At 44.1% G+C, this 19,433-nt stretch overlaps 1 protein-coding gene across 1 annotated transcript; it reads right to left on the bottom strand.

The window, feature by feature from the left end:
- Positions 1-3,083: 3,083 nt before the first annotated feature.
- On the bottom strand, positions 3,084-19,145 carry LOC131592467 (protein MCM10 homolog). Its single transcript, XM_058863994.1, has 20 exons — positions 19,041-19,145; positions 17,917-17,967; positions 16,815-17,135; positions 15,907-16,011; positions 15,174-15,308; positions 14,795-14,969; positions 13,923-14,088; positions 13,243-13,410; positions 11,786-11,902; positions 10,543-10,742; positions 9,520-9,620; positions 8,376-8,519; positions 8,202-8,289; positions 7,613-7,841; positions 6,641-6,766; positions 5,818-5,973; positions 4,839-4,952; positions 3,950-4,095; positions 3,692-3,734; positions 3,084-3,313 (listed from the first exon to the last, which is right to left on the bottom strand). Exons 2-20 carry the CDS (start codon positions 17,921-17,923, stop codon positions 3,230-3,232), a joined length of 2,625 nt encoding a protein of 874 aa, XP_058719977.1. The 5' UTR covers positions 17,924-17,967; positions 19,041-19,145; the 3' UTR covers positions 3,084-3,229.
- Positions 19,146-19,433: the final 288 nt, after the last annotated feature.

Raw genomic sequence — 19,433 nt, 5'->3', positions numbered from 1 at the left:
CAGACAGCCCCTTCACACCCCTGGAAATCAGCCCAGCAGCTCTGCAAATTTCTCCTCCAGCTCTACTCATCACCATTCCCACCTCTGGGCTGCCAAAATTGATTTCATCCATGTGCTTTGCTATCTTTTCAGTGCAAATCAGCCCAGGTAGGACAAGCTTGTGTCAGCAGGTATTTAGGTAGGAGAGGCTGTTACTCAGTCCTTCTGTAACTGGATTTGCAAGAAGGACATAATTTATAAAACATCCATCCAAGCACCTTCTCTGCTCACATCGGTCCAATGAGCCTTTTGGCTTACACCAAACAGGGTTTTGTGCATTGGAGCTTGTAGCTTTTAATTTAATTTAGTGTTGTCTGTACATTTCTGTTTGAGGCTTTGAAGAGACAGTGAATAAGTTAATGGGTGTTTTTATGGCCAAACAGATCTGCTCATACCAGGAACAAGAAGGAAATACTGCATTCAAAGATTCTGTTTTCTAGATTTGTTGTTGCTGTTGTTTTGTGGGGTTTCTTAATGCAGACAGTTTGGAAGAAGCTAGCAAAGGTAGTGCAAGGAAAAAGATCAAACTTTAAAGTGACCTCTAAAGACCAGGATGGGAAATCTGTGCCTGAGCCCCAGCCTCTGAGGAGCCAGATCTGTGTGCTTTTTGCCCCCATGTAAGGAACTTGCCCCAAATGCTGCATTACAAAAGCATTTCATGCTAATACAAAACAGGTGCAGCAAGGCTGAACAGCTGATGGACTTCAAAGAAAACCTGACCTACAAAATCAGATTGCTGCAGCTACTTCAGGTAATCAAAGATTATGATGAGTTGTGCATTATTTATTTTTTCTGGTCACTCTCTTGATATACTTTTATATACATATATATATATATATATATATTCTATTAATGTAAGATAACTAATATAGTTGGCAAAATCATATTAATATAAAATTCCATGTGTGATTATGTGTTTAAGGATTTTAACATCCTTTTCTGGACAAAATCAACCAGTGAATCACTTTCAGTACAAGCTTACATGGGAAGTCATTGGTACTGATGGAAAATGTGGATTTTATTTTATTTTTGAAATAAATATTAAATTGTAGCAAAACCAGCTTTAATGGCTGCACTAGATTATTTCTGTGGCTCAAAAATTCTATTGTGGCTTGTGTGGCTGAATAACCAAAGTGAACCCTGGTGAGGCAGGTGCTGGGTCTAAGGGAAACACCAAGGTGCTGCAGCTGGGAGTCACCCAAAAATCCAGTAACTGCTGGTCCTGCAGGATGTTTGGGCCAAACCCATTTTTGAGACAGCTTTGAGCAAAGCACCTGCCATTATCTCCTCATCTCCTTGCTGTGACCATCCTGACTGACCCTAGTGTCCCTGTTGCTAGAAGCCAGTATTCTGGGATCAGGGTGGTAGTGCAATCTCTGGCACAAGAAAAGCATCTCAAAATAGTGAGGCACATAAATTCAATACATTCATCTCCCCCATTCCACTCCTTGTTTACTGTTAGAGGTTTAGCAAAGCAACTGGTTTGGTTTTCTTCACCCTATTTTTGCAGACAAGCATTGCTTCCACACTCCCACAGAGATACATGTCTTACATATCCCAGTCCTAGAGGCATTTATGAAAATAAAGCATTAACCCTCTTTTGACATCTTCATTTCTGCAGAACCTCCTTTCCTTGGGCCCAAGAGGCAGGAACTAGAAAAAGTGTGAACCTTTCAACGTGCTGGCTGAAGACTGATACCAATGTGGAGTTTCATGGTGGTCTTGTGACTCTAGGTGAGAAACTCCTGTTAAGTCTGAATGAGTAAATTCTGTAAAAGCCAAAATTACAGACCAAAAATCATTTCCTTTTGGTGATTCTGCACTGAGCTTGTGGGCAAACAAAGATGCTGAGGAAGCAACTCTTCCCCCTCCTCAGAGAAATACCATGCAGACCCAGGGAGTGTTTTATTCTGTACTCTATTTATTCTGAATGAGGAATCCACAGGAGATGTTGCCAAGCAATGTCACAGTTACTGATTTTGTCCCCTGGCAGTGACACCCCACTCAGCAAATGGTACCAACAGGAAACTGAAATGAATGCTATCAGCCAAGTTGCACCAATAAAAGCACCAGTAAGAGATGAGGGCTGCAGAATGCTGAGGTGAATCTGTCCAGTTGCTTCAAATGAAGTAATTTATCTTCCAGCCCCTGTGCAAGCAAACAACAGGCATCAACAGGACTGCCGGGCCATGTGAGACGTTTAGTGGCACTTTGATCAAATCACTAAGGTCAGAGGGGGTTTAGGCATTTAAAAATACCCTGTGATCCTACTGTGCATGGAAGAAAAGGCAGGGCCAGGAAAAGGCTCAGGTCCAGGAAAAGCTGGTTAAATGCCCCAGGCATTCCTACAGAGATGTGCTGTCAGAAAAATGCCTGTACAGTGACAGCAGTTCTCAGGAGCCACCACTTGGAGGGAGATTTGATCCTGCTTGGTCTGAGACAGCTACTGTTCCTCTTTAAAACACCAGAAAAAGCGTAAAAGCTTTTAAATATAATCACTCAGCTCTTTAAAACCACTCACAAAATGGTGCCAGATTCACTGATTTTTTTTTTTTTAAATGGGAGCTACAGGTCTGTAGCCACAAGAACACTGTAGTGTGGATGGTGCTGGGGGACAGGGAGCTCCGTGTCTCCAGCATAAACACTGCTGGCTAGCAGGGCCAAAGTCATGGAAGAGTTTTATAACAGGTAAACCAAGGAAAAGCATAGAACTACTGTTTGACATCTATTCTTAGGGGTTCAGAATGAGTAATTTTGAAGCCAATGGAGAATACTCAGTGCCTACAACCCTCTCACACCCCTTTTTGTCCACGAGCTGAAGACAGGTTGGCATGAACACATCAGAGTATTAATTTCATAAGTGCTTATGGAATCTACAATCATTCCCATTCATGATGTCTGTCACCTAATAGTGAAATCACTCTTGTGTTGGTAGTTGGAAAGAACAGGCATGAATATGTATTTCACATGCAGTCTTATTCAGTCAATTAAAAAAATATCAAAGTTCAATATCCATGCACATGCAATATCCAAGTGGCCTGGTGGACACTTGGCAGATGATATTTTCATCAAAAACTGATTCCCCTACTGATTCATCACTAAAATCTGAATCCTCTTGGCAGTCCAGTATAAATGTGTGTTTCAGACACAAAAATCCATCCATATGTTGTGAAAAAAAATCAACTCCAGGTCACTTAAGACTATTGAGAAATTTTGGTTGTTCTTCTCCTCTTGGCAAAAGCGTTTCTCCACCAATCTTCGGGCCTTTTTTCTCCTGGAAACATTAACCATGAAGAAAATAAGTTGAATGTGTGGTGTCTCCCAAACACTTCTCTGGCAGAAACTGTGGTAGGGCTAAATTACCTGACTAAACATTGACAGACCCTCTAAGGACCTTGACATTCTGAACTCTTACAATTTTGTTCAAAAGCCATTTCCCCATGGTTAAATAAAACAAATCTTTGAGAACAGAAAGCAAAAAGTAGAAGTCCACTCTAACACAGCCTGCAGGCACCTGTGTGTGCCTGATGAAATGCAGAGCTGCTTGGCTTTGCTGGGAGCTCGTACGGGCACAGAACCAAAGAGAGGGACAAAAGTACCACAGGAAGCAGCTGGAGTGCTGAGGTGCTCAGAACTGCTGGCTCACACTTACCTTTAGCATCCCATCTCGCTCCCACTTGAAGAGGCCACAGTTACTGAAAGATGAAGATGGCAAGTGAGGACCACTGTGCTGTGTCTGCTACACAGTGTGAGGGGATCCTAAAGTAGCCCCACACCCAGCCCATGTGGGGCCCTTAGCACAAGGGCTAATATTCCCCTTTTAGGACACAGGTATGTGACTCACAACAAGTTACTTGTGAAGGGACAGTACCGTAGTCCCAGTCACTATTTCATGAAGCTCATTTCTTACCTGCAGTGCTTTTTTGGAAGCCTGTCAAGGGAAATAGCTCTGCTTCCACAAGGACATTTGAAAAATCTCTTGATGGCATCGTGCCAGAGGTAGTCATGGTTATCCTGCACACAGGTCTCCAGAGGCTTGAAATAGGTGTAATTACACTGTCAGGGAGGAGAGAGAACGAGCATATGAGACCTGTTGTGAGGGCTGGCAACAGCCGAATGTTCAGAGGAAAGCATCCCTGTCCTCTCCCATCCTGAGGAGCCCAGCAGTTGGATCACCACCCTAGGCTTTGTCACTGCTTCTTCTAATGCCATCCTCCCCTTGCCACCACCATGGTCCTGCTCCCAGCACTTCATAGGGCACAAGCGTCCCTCTGTGCAATCCCAAAACAGGTAGGGAAGGCAGCAAGAGGGTAAGTTCAGCAGGGGCTGAAACTTTGTGAGAGGTAATGCTTCCCTTCCTCTCAGTACATCTGGGACAGTCAAAAAGCTCCACTCCTCTTCCTGATGGCAAAATCCCTGGAAATGCAGACAGAGGATTCCTGCCCACCCAGTGTTAATGTTTTCAAGGACTTTGCTTATTTTTTCATGAAATATGGGCAACTGAGGGTCCTGGTATGAAGCACTTGCCGGAAGAAACAGAAATTCAGGACAGCAATACCCATGGAAGCACTGGCATAAGCACTGAGCTGAGATGTTGAGCACAGCACTAAACCTTGCCATGTCTCAGTCGCTCCATGCACAGGCTGCTCTCAGCAACAGGCATAAGGAACAAAACATCAATCCCTGCACTGGACCACAGCCAACACAGTGACAGATGGGAATCTGCAGGATAATTCAGCACCATTTTGTAGAATCCGTGTTCCAGTCCCCTGCTGGTACCCTGGCTCCCCTTCACTCACCGTTTTACACGTCACAACTCGGCATTTCACTGCTTTAATGTTCCTCATCTTCTCTTCCAGTTCTTCCTTTTTCACCAGTGGCTGAAAGTATTGCTCCTGCAGTTCAGCCTCAGCCTGTGGGGCACACAAAATGGGTTGTGAGGACACAAAGAGGGGAGAAGCCACTCCATAAATGGCCTTAGGGCAAATTATTACTAGGCCTGCTTGAAGCAGACTGCAGTCTGGAAGCAGAGAAACACATCTCTCTTGCTTCAAATAATCCATTATTGTATAAAGGCTGTAGTTCACCAGCACTGAAATGAGCCACCTCTGAAATGCAGAGTAGGAAGGTTTAACAACAGCAGGAAGTACTGAAATAAGCACACATCCATGAGGACAGTGCAGAGAGAAGTCAGGTAGGCAGATGTAATTAATGGAAGAGGGTCTTAGCCAAATACTACTCCCCAGAAGACCTTAAAACAACTATGACTTCATGCCAATAAGTGTCCAAGATAAGAGTCCTGTGCCGTTGGAGGTGCTGTAACCCTGAGAAAGTGTTCAGCAGAGTCCCCAGTGTGAGAAACCCAACCTCAGCTCTTCAGGGCACCTGATGGCATTTCACAGCTGACATGAGCCACAGATGAAGGTGGCAGCTGGCTTTATGTGGCCAAGATGCCAAGTAATGAGGGACAAAATAGGCATATGGCTCATTTGATTTTAAGGCAGAGGGGTTTCTTTGATTATCCACCAATAGGAAACTTCACTGATTCTTCCAAACACAACAAAAAAACCTGATGTCAACTGGCAACATGACCTCACCCCTAAGGCAAAAGTGCTGACTTGCAGGCACTGTGCCCTGTGTGCCCAGAGACACCCAGCCCTAGTCCTTGGGACAATCTGGAGCCTATGAGATGTTTGGGTGCCTGCTTCTTGCTGAAATCACAAAGACCAGTCAGCTCCCAGTTCTAAGCCCTCAGTCATGGCTGGATGGAGGCCATACCTCTTTTAGGACATCTGTGTGCTTGGACTTGGCCTTCAGGATTTTCTGGAACTCTTCTGACTCCAGATAGGCCAGCTGCTCACGCCGTTTCTTTTGAGCAGGTTCCAGTTCATCCATTTCTAGGGAGACAAAAAGGTTCAGTCCTACAAAACAAGGCTGTGATGGCTAAACTTGCTCACTGCAAGAGATTCTGGAAGTCTCAGCTCTCCCAGGCAGATGTTGAGGTCAAACAGCAGCCTTTCATAGTTTGGGAACATGAAAACAAGTTCAAAATATAGCTTCAGAAAAATAAAATAATTTTTTAAAAATAACATTGCATCTTCTCTCAAAGCACTGTACTAGGAATTTTCACATTACTCCCAGGAGTGCAAGCAGTGTTCCCTCACTGACTGATGAAGAAACTTTAAAGGGAATTAAACAATTCATATAACATCACACAGTAAATCACCAGCAGGCAATCTCAAGTTCCCACAAAAAATTCAGATACTTCCCCAGGTGGGATTAGTTCTTGGTTTCCCTTGGTGAAGTCAGCCTTGCACTGCAGATGCTCAAGTCCCGGAAGAAAGGGAACAGAGATGAGCACAGGGAGCTATCAGAGATTACATTTCACACTTTCTCCACAGGGTTAGAGATTTTTTTAGTCTGTCCAACAAACCCTTGAAGTTCCAAACGGACCTAATTTCGCCTCTTTTCAGTACAGCAATTAAGTCCTTAACCCAGAGCAAGTCCTGCTCTGTCAGTAGGACAGAAGCACTTTTTTTTTCTGTTCCAGAAGCTAACAGTACATACCATTGTCTGCTTCTGCACCTTGTGGCTGAGCAACATTTTTCTCAACTCGTTCAACAATTTCTAGGACATCCTCAGCATCAGTCCGTTTTCTCTTGACACTGTTTGGATCCGTTTTAGGGAGAATGTGGCCTTTTGCTCGTAGTCGTTGTATTGCCGCCAGCTAGAAAACAGGAAAGAGCAGGGGAAGTGTTGGTGACCTGTCTGTCTCCCAGCTCCTACTTCCAGAAATAGCAGAGGAAGAGAGAACATCCACTCACTGGAAGAGAGAACATCCACTGGCCTGAGCATGGAGCTGGCTGGAGAGAGGCCCAACAAAATTCCCAGCTCTGACATACACCCAACCTCTCGTGACTTCCCAAACCATAAAATCACTTCTCCACAGGTGTTACCAGGCCTAGTGTCTCTGCAGCTGAGCTTTACCCGATTCACAAATCAGTAAGTTTTTCAGAGAAATTAAATCACTTGAGATTTCCACATAAACTGATAATAATAATTTGGAACTAATAGAAAATTTCTTAGTATTATTCCTTCTCATACTCCCAGAATGCTAAGACTTCCTCATTCTAGCTGGAAAAGTGTCTTTGACAAACAAATGAACATATTTTTGCCAAAAAAAAGATCCAGTCTGTTTTGGCTAGAAAACAAAATTATCCAGACTCGTGACACAACACAGCTAAATCAGTTGTTTGCCTACCTGTCAAACAGAAAACACCTGCAATACACCGCACTAGCAATGCCAGAGTTTAGCACTCCAGGGATTCTCAGCACAAATCCCTTGCCTTAAGAGACTGACTGAAGGCAAGATGGCAGCATGGACTTTGGCATTAACAGCTATCAGGAACCACAGGTATCCTGTGTGCTGCAATGTAGGCCAGTGTGGTCCCACAAATGAGAAACTTCACTAACACCAGAACTGAGCTGGGCCATATCTGACCAAAGACTCCTACGACAAACCAAATTTCCCTTAACCTCTCTTTAATACTTAAAAGATCAAAAGAGCTGGTACCTTTTTGGCTTCTGCCAAGCTGTCTAGCTTTGGCCTTGGAGGTGGAGACTTGTCAAAGAAGAGGATATCTTCTCCTTCTGAGAAGCCTGTACCTAGCCTGGGCCTTTTAGGAGTTGATATTTTTGCAGCTTTGGGAAATTCCGCCCCAGGCACTGGGGAATGGAGGGAGGTCTGTCTGGAGGAGGACGGGAGAGCAGGAGTGCTGGCTTTACCTGTGTTCTGAAGAAACCTTGTAAGACAAGAATAATCATTCAGTTAGGGACACAAGTCAGAGATAGAAATGTTTAAGACACAAATTGGAGGGGATGCAGACTATGATTTTTTACTATTTGGCCTTTTAATTGCTAAAAGAAACACACAGCAATTTTGGTATTTGGGAGAAGAAAACGAGACTGGTAAAGGACTCACTGGGGATCACTGAAATCAAGAATGACTTGAAAAAGTCACCAGAAAGAGTGAATGACCAATTGTTTTCAAAGCTAAAATCAGAGAGAAGCATCACTCAAAGCTGAGAAGTAAGAAGTGAAAACACAGCTATCCTTAAGGCTACAATAACAGAGCCCTTCCTGTGAAAGCCAGTTTGTCTTACCGCCTCTGAATCTCTTCAGACCGCTTTTTTCGGGCCTCCAGCAATTTCTGTTTCTGTTGCTTGAGCAGTGCTGAAGCAGAGATAGACTGGAAATTTGCCCGTTGCTTCTTTTCAGCATCTGGGAAAAAAGAATAAACCAAAATAAAAAGCCACTTTGTTCAGAAGGAGGTGGAGTGATTTTAGGAGTGGGTCTTCCTTCAGGCAAAAGGACAATACCTGTTTTGGTCCAGTGTTTGCAGAGATTTCGTGCTCCGAAAGTTGGCTGTGCCAGCAGTTCCCTGAATTCTTCAGAACACTGCATGGGTCTCTTTGCTGCACCTGAGTGGAAGAGGCAGAAATACAACAGATTTGAAGTGAGGAAGGAAAGCAGGCCTGGCTTTCGGGATGTAAAGTTGTCTAGGTCGGAAGAAACCCTTGAAGGTCACCTGACCACTTCTCAAAGCAAGACCAACATTTACATTCTATTTGGCTGCCCAAGGTTTTGTCATTTGTCACAGACATTTCTATCCCTTCAGGAACTCAGTCACTCAGTTCCTCATCAGCCTTGGCTGTCTCTGTTACTCCCACCATTCCCATTTTTAGGATGCTTGGAGTCCTGAAGCCCTCCATACTTTATCCCTGAAGAATTAAGAGCAGCTAAAAGCTGCTATGGACATACACTATGTTGTCTGAGGCAACTGATGGAACTGAAAGATGCAAATAAGAATAAGTGGCATCTAGAACACAGTTTGAATAATCTGTCACCTGCTCTACAAGGAGCATAAATATTAAGTGCTTTATAGAAACAAAGCAGAGGCAGAGAAGACTGGTGACATCCCAGGGGCGACAAAAGGAACATGCTTTGACACAAAAGAAAAGCACTAGAAACAAGGTGGGTTCTCAGGAGGTCTTCTGCATTGCAAACCTGACTGATTTATACTTAGTATTCATTAGAAGCTTTCAAGGTTGACAGAAGTAATTTATTTTAATCAAATAAAATAAATTCTCCGGTTCAAAGTTCTTAAAATTTCCAATTCCCATTAATCTGGCAAAGATCTTCTGTCACTGTCCAAAGACAGAACAGGAGACTTAATTTGGGGGCACTGATGTAAAAAAGATGCATGGAGCCACGCAGTTGCTTAGTTACATTTGCCTTGAAATTGTGATCTCAAGAGGGAAGAGGAGTTTTCACCAACTGAGGAAGCTGCCTGCAAATGACCCCTTCTGCACCAAAGTGACTGCCAGGTTCATTCAGCGACTAGAAGGCCCTAGGACACATCTACACATTGAACTGAAAACATCTAAAGAGTGAAGAGACTACTTGGGGGTAACTGGGTACCAATTTTCTGCCTGGTTTCCTGGACAATTGCATCAGATCCTTTCACGACCAGGTTGGAGAGAGTGGTTTGAATCTTCCTTTTTGGCACAGCAGCTGCTGCACTAGAAAGAGGAAACAAATATAAAACTTCAGTTTTCCCATGCTTAGAGCAAGGACAGAAGCCTGAATACTAGCCCAATGATACAACAAAACTCCAGCCACCCCAAAGGGCCATCTGTCTGTTTTTTGGAAGGATGTGAATCTAAATTCAAATTCCAGCATAATGTTTAGGATCTCCCATTTCTCCTTTTGTTGAGATATGTATTTCCTATGCATTAATGGAAAACTAAACATAGATCAAAGCTTTGCTTTGCTCACAGGTTGTTCCAGGGACAGAAAGGAGGTTGGAACTGCTTCATTACTGTGGAGTCACACCAGGTATCAGAAGGCAGTGGTAAGGGAATAAAAGCTGTGTCCAAGCACAGGGCTGGATCCAGCTGTGACTCATCTTTCCACGGCTGTCTTCATGGGATTTGGATAAAGGACTCGGCCATTATGGGATGCACACTGATCTTGGTCAATCCTATTTCCTCATTAACCCAGAGTGACACTATTATTTCAGCCAAAGAAGACATGAGGAAATGCAGAAAACTCTGACTCTGGGATTAAATGCAGTAAGCCATAAGAAAATACAGTTACAATCTCAGAGACTTGAATGCTTGGGATATCATGATCTCAAAGCCCATTAATCTTCTGAAACACAAAGCTGCCTGGCTTCACACCACAGTAGTAATGTAGAGGTAAAAACAACCCTCACCACATCTTAGTACCAACTTAAATTTTTTCCTGTCAAACAGCAGCTCTGTTATCCCATGTGGCCTGTAGGATTATGCCAAATGTGGGGCTTTATTCCTATTTGGTGAATGTAGTTAAGGCAAAGGCATTCTCTAAATGAATAGACTCCCTTAGATATAGCTTCAGGCTCCCTTGTACTGGAGAGGGAAATTCTGTTCAAGAACAAGGGAAAGAAATGGTTTATCTTACACTGAGGCAGCATATGCTGCTGAAGAGACTCCTCCATAGTAAAACCCATCCTGACACAGCCTCTCCTTCAAAGTGGGATTTTTCCGACCAAATCTTTTGGGAATGCGGCCACCAGAAAAGGTGGACTGCAGATCTGCCCGCTTTGAGCTGACCTTCTTGTACTGGGATTGTATGTGATACTGACAATATTCACAGTCATTCTGAAAAGAAACGGGAGAAGCCTGTTACAGAACATCAGCAATTACAATTTCCTTCATTCCTCTCACCCACATGCACCCTTGTATGGCTAAAATGAAATAACATCTCCACTGTGGTATGCCAGCATTTGATCAACTAAGCAAAAATATGCCCACACTTGAGCAACAAAAAACAAAGTTAAATTGCCTATACTCATCACTGGAAACAACTCTGTGCATCAAGGAATTTTAAGGCTATTCCTTTAAGTCAACTCATATCCCACCCAGGACCTCTTGCCCAGACTCTGTATTCTTGACTCTACTCAGTTTTATGTACTGTATGCAGAGCCTCCTCCTGGAGTGGATCTGCAATCACAGTCCTCATTCAGTACAAGTACCTTCTGAATTTGTCTTCCCACTTCCCACACGTCCAGCTCTTCCCCAGTTCTTCATTCCTTCATTTTTTTCTGCTCCTTCTGATACTCTACTATCTACAGCCCTTCTGACTGATATGAGGTTCCTTTCGGTATCACAGCATCTCCATAGCCATGAAGTAACATAATCCACAAGTCCTTTAAACTACTACAAGTCAGTAACGTCCTAAAAGAAGGATCCCAACACCGTTTTTTCTCTCATCTCTAGTGCCCCACATTCAGGTGTAACAACTTGCAACTATGCTGGACAAGAGAGCTCATTGGGTTAAAATCATTAAAAAAAAAATAGCCATTCCCCCCCCAAAAAAATCTTATGTTATTTTTCCCTGGATGAGTTCTCTAGCGCAGTGCATGGAAGCTTGCACTGGAGCAAAGGAGAGTGAAAGGGTATGGCATCATGGGTCAAGACCATCTCCTTTCACTGCAGCACCAGCCTTACATTTAGGGAAATCCCCTGCACAGTGACAGCACAGAAACAGCTCCTCTGGGTTTCATTTCTCACTTTCTCCACCCACTTTAGTTAGTTGCAAGTCAAGATCCAGAAACAAGTAAAAAAGTCAGAGTATCAGTACAAAATCATCAGCCAGATTTTCACCAGCAGTTTAGGAATGCCCTGACTACTGAGATACAGACCAGGTTCACAATTTGTGCACAAGGATCACCATTCTTCTTTCTGGCTTTGCAGGTGCCCATATCCAGAGCTTCTCCCATAAGAAGGATCTTCTGGGGATGGTCAACGGACAAACACACCTGGACAGAAATCAGAACACTCCTGGATAGGCCTCTTTCTAGATGTCACTTGTTTGTCTTTGATCTGGTTCAGTACCTCTGGTACTAACAACATAGTCTTCAAATGCAGGCCTAGCTTAAGAAAACCAAGTGTCCTATTTAGGTTGAGAAATGGCTCAGTTAAAAAGAAAAAGGTGAATTTGTTTCTCACAAAGAGATGAAAGACATTTGTGTTCTATGCTCAGAGCCTCAGGAAACCAAAAAGCGCCTAAGGCAGCTCAAATTGTGCTGTAAATGCTCCTGTACAGCTGCTTGACTCTGACACCATCGTGACCCCCATATCCAGCAGGGGATGGGAGGAAGAGCTGTACCAGGGCTCTCTGTCCTTCTCCAAATGTCTTGGTCCAATCAAAACTGAGTCCTGTGCAAGAGGAGTGTCCAATTCACACAACCAAATACACCAGGGACTGTTGTCTGTAGCTGGGGACAATTTCAGAAGTCAGTTTTAATGTAGTAATAAATGTGAACATTTTAGCTACGGAGAGCCATTCTTCAGTTAAATGCAGCCTTCCTCTTAAATCTGGTGTGCCTTTTTGCTCACCAATGGGACTATCTACTGCCTAGTCATGCTAGCTTAAGCTATTCTACAGCTTAAAAGACAATTAATGAGATCCTTAATTTTTCTATTTGGACAATTTAAAATGCAGAACACTATGTGATCAGCTACTAGACTGAAATTCCCCTTGACAGAAGTAACTGGAAACAGATTACATTGCAGTGCAATTAAAAATATATTGATTTATTAGTAAAATGAAGCCATCTTTAATGTTCTGCATTTATAAATAATTAATTAAACAAGTGAACTACTATGTATCAACTGACATATTTACATAATACATTGTTTGTCTAATAAATCAAATGTTGCTGCTTCTCTGTTGTGATTTTTGAATCAGAAACATTTTGTAATTGTATCTCATGCTTGAATTAGACGAGAGAAAGTGCTTCACCTTTTTGGGCTTTGAGAGACCTCTAGGTTGAAATAGGTGTTGCACTGGAGTAGCTGAATAAAATTAAATGAAAATGCACTCCCTATATTTGTGGAAAAGCCAACTGCTACCAAGAGCAGATTAAAAACTGAAATAAACTCTGGGTTTAAATGCTTAATAGGACTTATTGAAGTCCAGTCTTCCAGGAGCCCAGGAGCAGATACACACCATGCAACTACCTGAATGCAATTCAAACTTGTTGGGCAGACTGCTGCAATTTCAACCTGAAGATATGTTATAAAGCTAAATCTCAACCAAATATGAAAAGGTTCAGCTATAGGTTTTTATCCACAGTTGAATGAAAAGTCCTCTCACCTCATCTGAGCCTTCTTTGGGTTTCATAGGGTTGGCATTAAGCAGGCCAATGACTGTGCCTTGGTCAGTCTTCCAGTGCTCCTTGTGGACCTCACCAAACAGGAAGAGTGAGACGCACTCGTTGAGGTCCCGCAGGTCGTTCAGCCGCCAGATACTGAAGGTCCTGCCCTGGAAGACATTCCTTTTCCTTTCAGCTCTGATGGAGACACACTGACCGCATCCCCTCTGGCTGTTTCTTTTAAAGAGATATTCTGACTTTTCCCCAAGATTTTCCTGATTTAGAAAAGCATAATTTGTAACCTCAGGAGAGCTTAGACACAGTATCTCCAGCCATCCATGTTGCCAGTTCTGGAGTTCTTACAGGCCAAAACAGCAAATAATTCTGCTACCACCAACCTTTCTGATATCAAAACTGGGCAGCACACTTGTTTGTTGAATAAAGAGGTTTTTACCCCACTGAACACACAAAACCACGGCATATCCAGATTTATTTCATCAGTAACTTTCTATGGGATACATACAATACTGGATGAAACCAGACAAGCAAAGATCTTGAATACAGAAGTTTTCCATTAACTACATGAAGCTGGCTAATTAATTTGAAGATCTAGGAAAGTTTCTCAGGAAAGATGACCAGCATTTCACTTGAACTGAGCAAGGGATACAATGAAGTCACTTACATTATTTGCACTCTGAGGAGTGACCTTCTTCACTATGACTCCAAATGTGACCCAGTCTATTTCCTCCAGATTTTCAGTAGCAAGTTTGTTCTTCAGCTGTGACAGTCGGATGAGCTTCCTGTTAGCCATTTTCCTGTCCATTTCAGCTGAAGACACCCGGGGCTTTCTAGATCCAGTGAAAGCAGGTAAAAGACAACACATTCATTGGCACAAATCAAAACCAACCAGCACTTTCCTGGGGAGACTACATCTTACACCTCTGTGCCTTACTTCACCCGGAAGTCACTTGAAATAAAACCTCCCATATCAGAAAACTACTGATGACACTTGGTCGTGGACACTTGGTTTTTGTCCAAATAGGTGCATTGCAAATCAGCCCCAAGCCTGCACTAAACTCTGCTAATTTCAGACTAACCAAGAATGGCTGACTGAGCTGGGAATACAGCTTGGGTTCTGGTGAGGACACCGTGAGGATTCAGAGTCCTCTTGTGGCCACACTGAGTATAGGGATGGTGAGTGGCTCCTGAGGTTTCTGTGTACAGCAAAAACTGGCTCAACTGGAGCTCAGCTGGGCTTTGCACATGCCCACTGCTTCCCTGCTCCACCCCTGAGGATGCCCCAGGAAAGGCAGCGCTAATGAAATAAGAGCTTTTCTCTTAGAAAAGAGCAGAGGTGAAAACAGAAATGTGGTACCAAGATGAAAGTCAATGTTACACGAGTACTGATCAACCAGCCCCTGCTGTGGCTTTGTGTTACATCCCCTGATGACAAGTGACTAATCTGACATAGTTAAACCATGTATATACATTGTGTTTTCTTTGCCTTTACTGGAGGGGCTGTCCCCAGACAGGGCTCCGAGCCCAGCTGCTGACCTTAATCTCAGTCCTGAGAAGCTTTCCACAGACACTGGCTGAGTGGTTGCACTGGAGCATGCAGGCACGTGAGAAGTCTTCTCTCTGGTCACCTTACTGGGTGTGTTCCCTACGGCAGACCTGAGGGGCTGGAACGCCAGACTGAGGACTTGCCGTGGAGGAGGAATCTTGTTCTCTTCAGCAGAAGAAAAAAGGCATAGGTCCCATTACAAAGAATGCAATAATTAACTGTAATAAGCTCTCTGCCACTGTGACCAAACCACTCCTGGTGCAGTGAGTAGTATAACACTATCCTGGATGTGTCCACACCACTACTGGGAACTATAAGTTTTCGACAGAGGCTCAGTGTGTTTAATAAAATGTGGACTGAGAATGGTACCTGCTGAGGATGCTTTTGATTTCTGCATTCCTCGCTTGGCTGGTGGTAAAGGATTGCCCAGCTGGGTTGAGAAGCATGGTGACTCTTGCAGCTTCTGAAGTTTCCTTTCCTTTAAGGGTAGACAGGGAGATTTACCTGGCAAAAGGAACAAAAAACTATGAGACCTCGGGATCTGGATTCAGACTCTAAGCTCTGCTCCAAAATGTGTAATTCCCGAATAATAAATCCAAGCCAGTGCCCTACATGAAAATCTTTCAGCCAAGCTGTCAGCTGAAATGCAACAGCTGAAAAAGCCCCAAAGACTCTTCCCCATGACAACTTAAGACTTTGGATGTCACTGCAACCTCAAAGGTGTGGAAAGTAGAAACATCCTATTTTGCAATCTTTCCATGAAGTTTCATTACGACATCCAACAAGCTATAGCAATGGACACAGCTGTATATACTGGGTGTACAAACATCTGCCAGTAAGAAGGGACACCTCCAGAAGAGTCTGGAGCACTTAGTCATGAAAGGTGCTCAATGTAGAATTAATTCATGATGCAGAGACCAAAACTGATTTAATCTGTACCTGTAAGAAACAACCTGTGTGAGAATATACCAGACCGCCATTGCTCCTTGCTACTTAGTGCCCACTTCAGGATTATTTTAAATTCTGCCTACAAACTCACATTTGTAAGCAAATAAATAATAAATCCATTTAATTAATTAATCCATTTCATTACCATCATTACCAGGGGTTTTCTTCTCAGGGCCTGAACTGGATTGTTGCCCAAGAGCAGTCTTCTGCAACTGCTCCTGTAACGTCTTCATCTGTTCTTGCAATTTTCTCAGCTCAGCTAGGAAAGAAAGGAGAAGAAAAAGGATAATAATGAAGACAGCAGGAAGCCATTGCAAACAGGGATTTATGAGATCCCTGGAAGTCTGGCAGTCTTACTGCATCACGGAAACTTAGAAAATGAAAACTTGAGTCACAATGCAGATTTACTTGATTCTACACAGCTCATAGTGAAGGCAAACTTTTCCACATAGTCCGGAGCTGGGTCCTCTCAGAAAAATATTTTACTTAATTGTGGCATGTTCCTTCCCACGCTGAATAAAACTTTCTTACTCACCATCAGACAATTTAAATGGCTGATGATTGCACTCCTTAGCATAAAGAAGTATTTCCTTATATAATCAAATACACAGCCTGGACACAGGAAAGCTGTGGCTGACTCTGCTGCCACAATAACTTCCACACTTGTAGGGCAGAACCTCCTGTCATTAAGCCCTGAGGGGGAAAGTACTGGTGTGCTGGTGAAAGATGCCAGGATGGTGTCTGATGCCTGCCCTGAAGGCTGCAGCAAGATTGCTCTTCATCAGACAAGGCATAGGTACACAGGCAGCCCTCCCTATGCTACTCAGCACAGCTCTATTAGTCTCCCTGGCTTACTTAAGTCCTCTGCCTTTCTTTTAGGAAAAGAGGTTTGGTGAATTTGGCCACTGGACACTGAAAACTGAACTTAGAATCTCTCACAAGGCCTTTCAGTATTTCCTCTCCAGCCATAATCAATAAGAGGGAGGCCATATCTCCTGCCCATTAGCTCTCTAGAGACAGAATATATCAAACAAAACAGATCAAAGATGCTGTTTCAGAAACCTTGCAGTTCTTCATTGGTTTTCTCCTTTGCCTGACTGGGAGCTGAAGTGGGGACAGCTTTCTCTGCCTCCTCCTCTTCCAGCAGGTCATCTACATCTCCGAACAATGTAGCCAAGTTCTCCTTCTCCTCATCAATCATGCTGTTCTCAGCATCAACCTCCTCAGTGTAGGATGCATCATCTTCTGCATCAAAGAGCTCATCGTATTCATCTGGTTCTCCACCCTCATCCTCTGGAGCATCTTCCTCCTCAGGAGAATTCCTTTCCTCAGTTGCTTCGTTTTCTTCCAGGAGGGAAGCCAACAGATCCAAGTCATCATCAGCTAAGGCAAAAATCAGACTCAGAGTTATTTCTCTCCAGTTAAAGAAAAGCTGCTAAGGAATAAAACATCCAAGACACCTTGATTACAAGCTAATGACAACTGAAACTAAATCAAAGCAGCAAGCAGCATTAAAAAAAAAAATACACTTCAGGTTTAGCTAAAGGCATCTAGAGAAGCTTCTGGCTGTGAGGCCAGATGGAAAAGTAGTTGCAGATGCTCTCAGCTTGTGGCACAGGTTATGAACTCAGCAGAAAACTTGCCAGCTACTCAGCACTGGCTTTTCCTCCTATGAAGTTCCTTCAACAGTAGCTGCTGTTATACAGAAAAGCCTGGAACCTGTAAACTTGTAGCCAACAGACACCCATGTGGCTTTTGCCAATGGAAGGGAAAGAGGGAGGTGCAAGGCAGGCAACAAAGCATATCTTCGGATATAGTTAGCTCATGGAAAAACACAGAGAACAAAGAAGCAGGGACAAAGGGACAAAAATGGAGAAGAGTAAGTACAGAGAGAAAAACGCGACAGACAGAGCAGAAATGAAAACCAAGAAACTGATTTAGCCTTTGCTGCTGAGGAAAACACCAAACCAGGGAAGGCACAGAGCAGCCTCACAGGAAAGTGACAAGAAGGAAAGCAAGAGGCAACCTCAGCAAATAAACTCAGTGGAATGTAAATTCCTTTGCTAAAAGCCTTACTGGGTTTTCTGAACACTTGAACTTACTAACTAACAGGCTGATAAGAAGACAAGCTTTCCACTGAAAGAAAGAAAATTTTCTCCCTTACCGTCCATAGTTTCACCAGGACTTCTTCAAGAGCCCCTCAAGACAAAATATTCTGTTATGGGGAGGACAAAAGTGAAACTGTTAAAGTACATATACCTCATCTAGAAATATATATTGTGTTCAGACTCCTTATTTGACAACTTGCAATCCACCAACTTGGTTTTGTTTACAGCTGCAGATGAGGGCTCCATTTAAAACTTTCACATTTAAACTTGCACATACATTTTCTACATCAAAAGTCTGACCCACGCTGAACCTGCTGCAGTGTAAGGATACTACTTTTATAAAAAAAAAAATCCCATTACAGACAGAGAATTTAAGAAATGCCTACCACGTTCTCATAGTAATAACCATTTCCACCTCATCTGATTACACTGAGTACACCATAATTACAACTAGCATTTAACTAGTTATTAAAGTCTAACTGTTGTTATTCTCAAAAGTGCGCATTCTGCGTTTCTCACAGCTTCTCCATTTAATGGAGAAGGGTCTGCGAAAAACAATCAGCACGGGCGGACATGAATGGGCCAGGGAAGCTTGGATAAGACAGATGGGATATCCACTGAGACCGAATGAGTCACAAACCCAAAGTCTAACTGTGCTAACAGAACTTCATGATGCAGAATCTTTTGTTTCGCCCATAAACTCAGCTTTTGATAATTTTCTCACGCTCCAGAATATTCATTTTTAGCAACACTGCATAATTCGCACCAGCAGAGAAGGCTAATGAGCACCGCGGACCCCGCGCTTTTTCCCTCACGGTTCCGCTCTCGGGCCTCCGCTCGGCCGCCTCTCCCACCCAGCAGAACCCCAACCTCCTCTGGGGCTCCCCGACCTTCGGACCAGGCTCCATGCCCCGGGATCGCTCCGTGTGCCCCGGGATCGCTCCTGTGTCCCGGGATCGCTCCGTGTGTCCCGGGATCGCTCCGTGTGCCCCGGGATCGCTCCTGTGCCCCGGGATCGCTCCGTGTGTCCCGGGATCGCTCCTGTGCCCCGGGATCGCTCCGTGTGTCCCGGGATCGCTCCTGTGCCCCGGGATCGATCCGTGTGCCCCGGGATCGCTCCTGTGCCCTGGGATCGCTCCTGTGCCCCGATCGCCCCGATCGCCCCGATCCCCTCACGCACCCCGCTCACCGCAGCGCGCGCTGCCAGTACCCGCCAGAATTCGGACCGGCCCCGCCCCTTCCGCGCACGCGCGGATCATCTTTAGTGAACATCTTTAGTGCTGGCAGCCGCGGCGCTGCCCGGCGCCATCTTGGCTGTGGGCGGGCGGAGGGGAAGTGGCGGGTGCCCGCTGAGGGGCGGCGATAGCGGCGTGTGGAGCACGGAATCGATGGGACTGGAAAAGTCCTATCGAGTCCAACCTATAACAGATCACCACCTGTCAACCAGATCGTGGCACTGAGGGCCACGTCCGGACTTTCCTTAAACATCTATAGGGACGGTCACTCCTCCACCTCCTTGGGCAGCCCGTTCTAGTTTCGAATCACCCTTTACGGAAAGAAATTCCTCCCAGTA

Source organism: Poecile atricapillus, chromosome W, assembly GCF_030490865.1.
Source record: "Poecile atricapillus isolate bPoeAtr1 chromosome W, bPoeAtr1.hap1, whole genome shotgun sequence".
Taxonomy (NCBI): domain Eukaryota; kingdom Metazoa; phylum Chordata; class Aves; order Passeriformes; family Paridae; genus Poecile; species Poecile atricapillus.
This window is presented reverse-complemented; position numbering and strand designations above follow the sequence as displayed.

Bases quoted from the DNA above. Each gene is read 5' to 3' on its own strand.
- LOC131592467 (XM_058863994.1), bottom strand. The intron at 13,411-13,922 runs GTAAGTGACTTC...AATGTCTTCCAG, and splicing joins CTCCTCAGAGTGCAAATAAT to GGCAGGACCTTCAGTATCTG. The intron at 4,096-4,838 runs GTGAGTGAAGGG...CCTCCCTGACAG, and splicing joins GAGTTGTGACGTGTAAAACG to TGTAATTACACCTATTTCAA.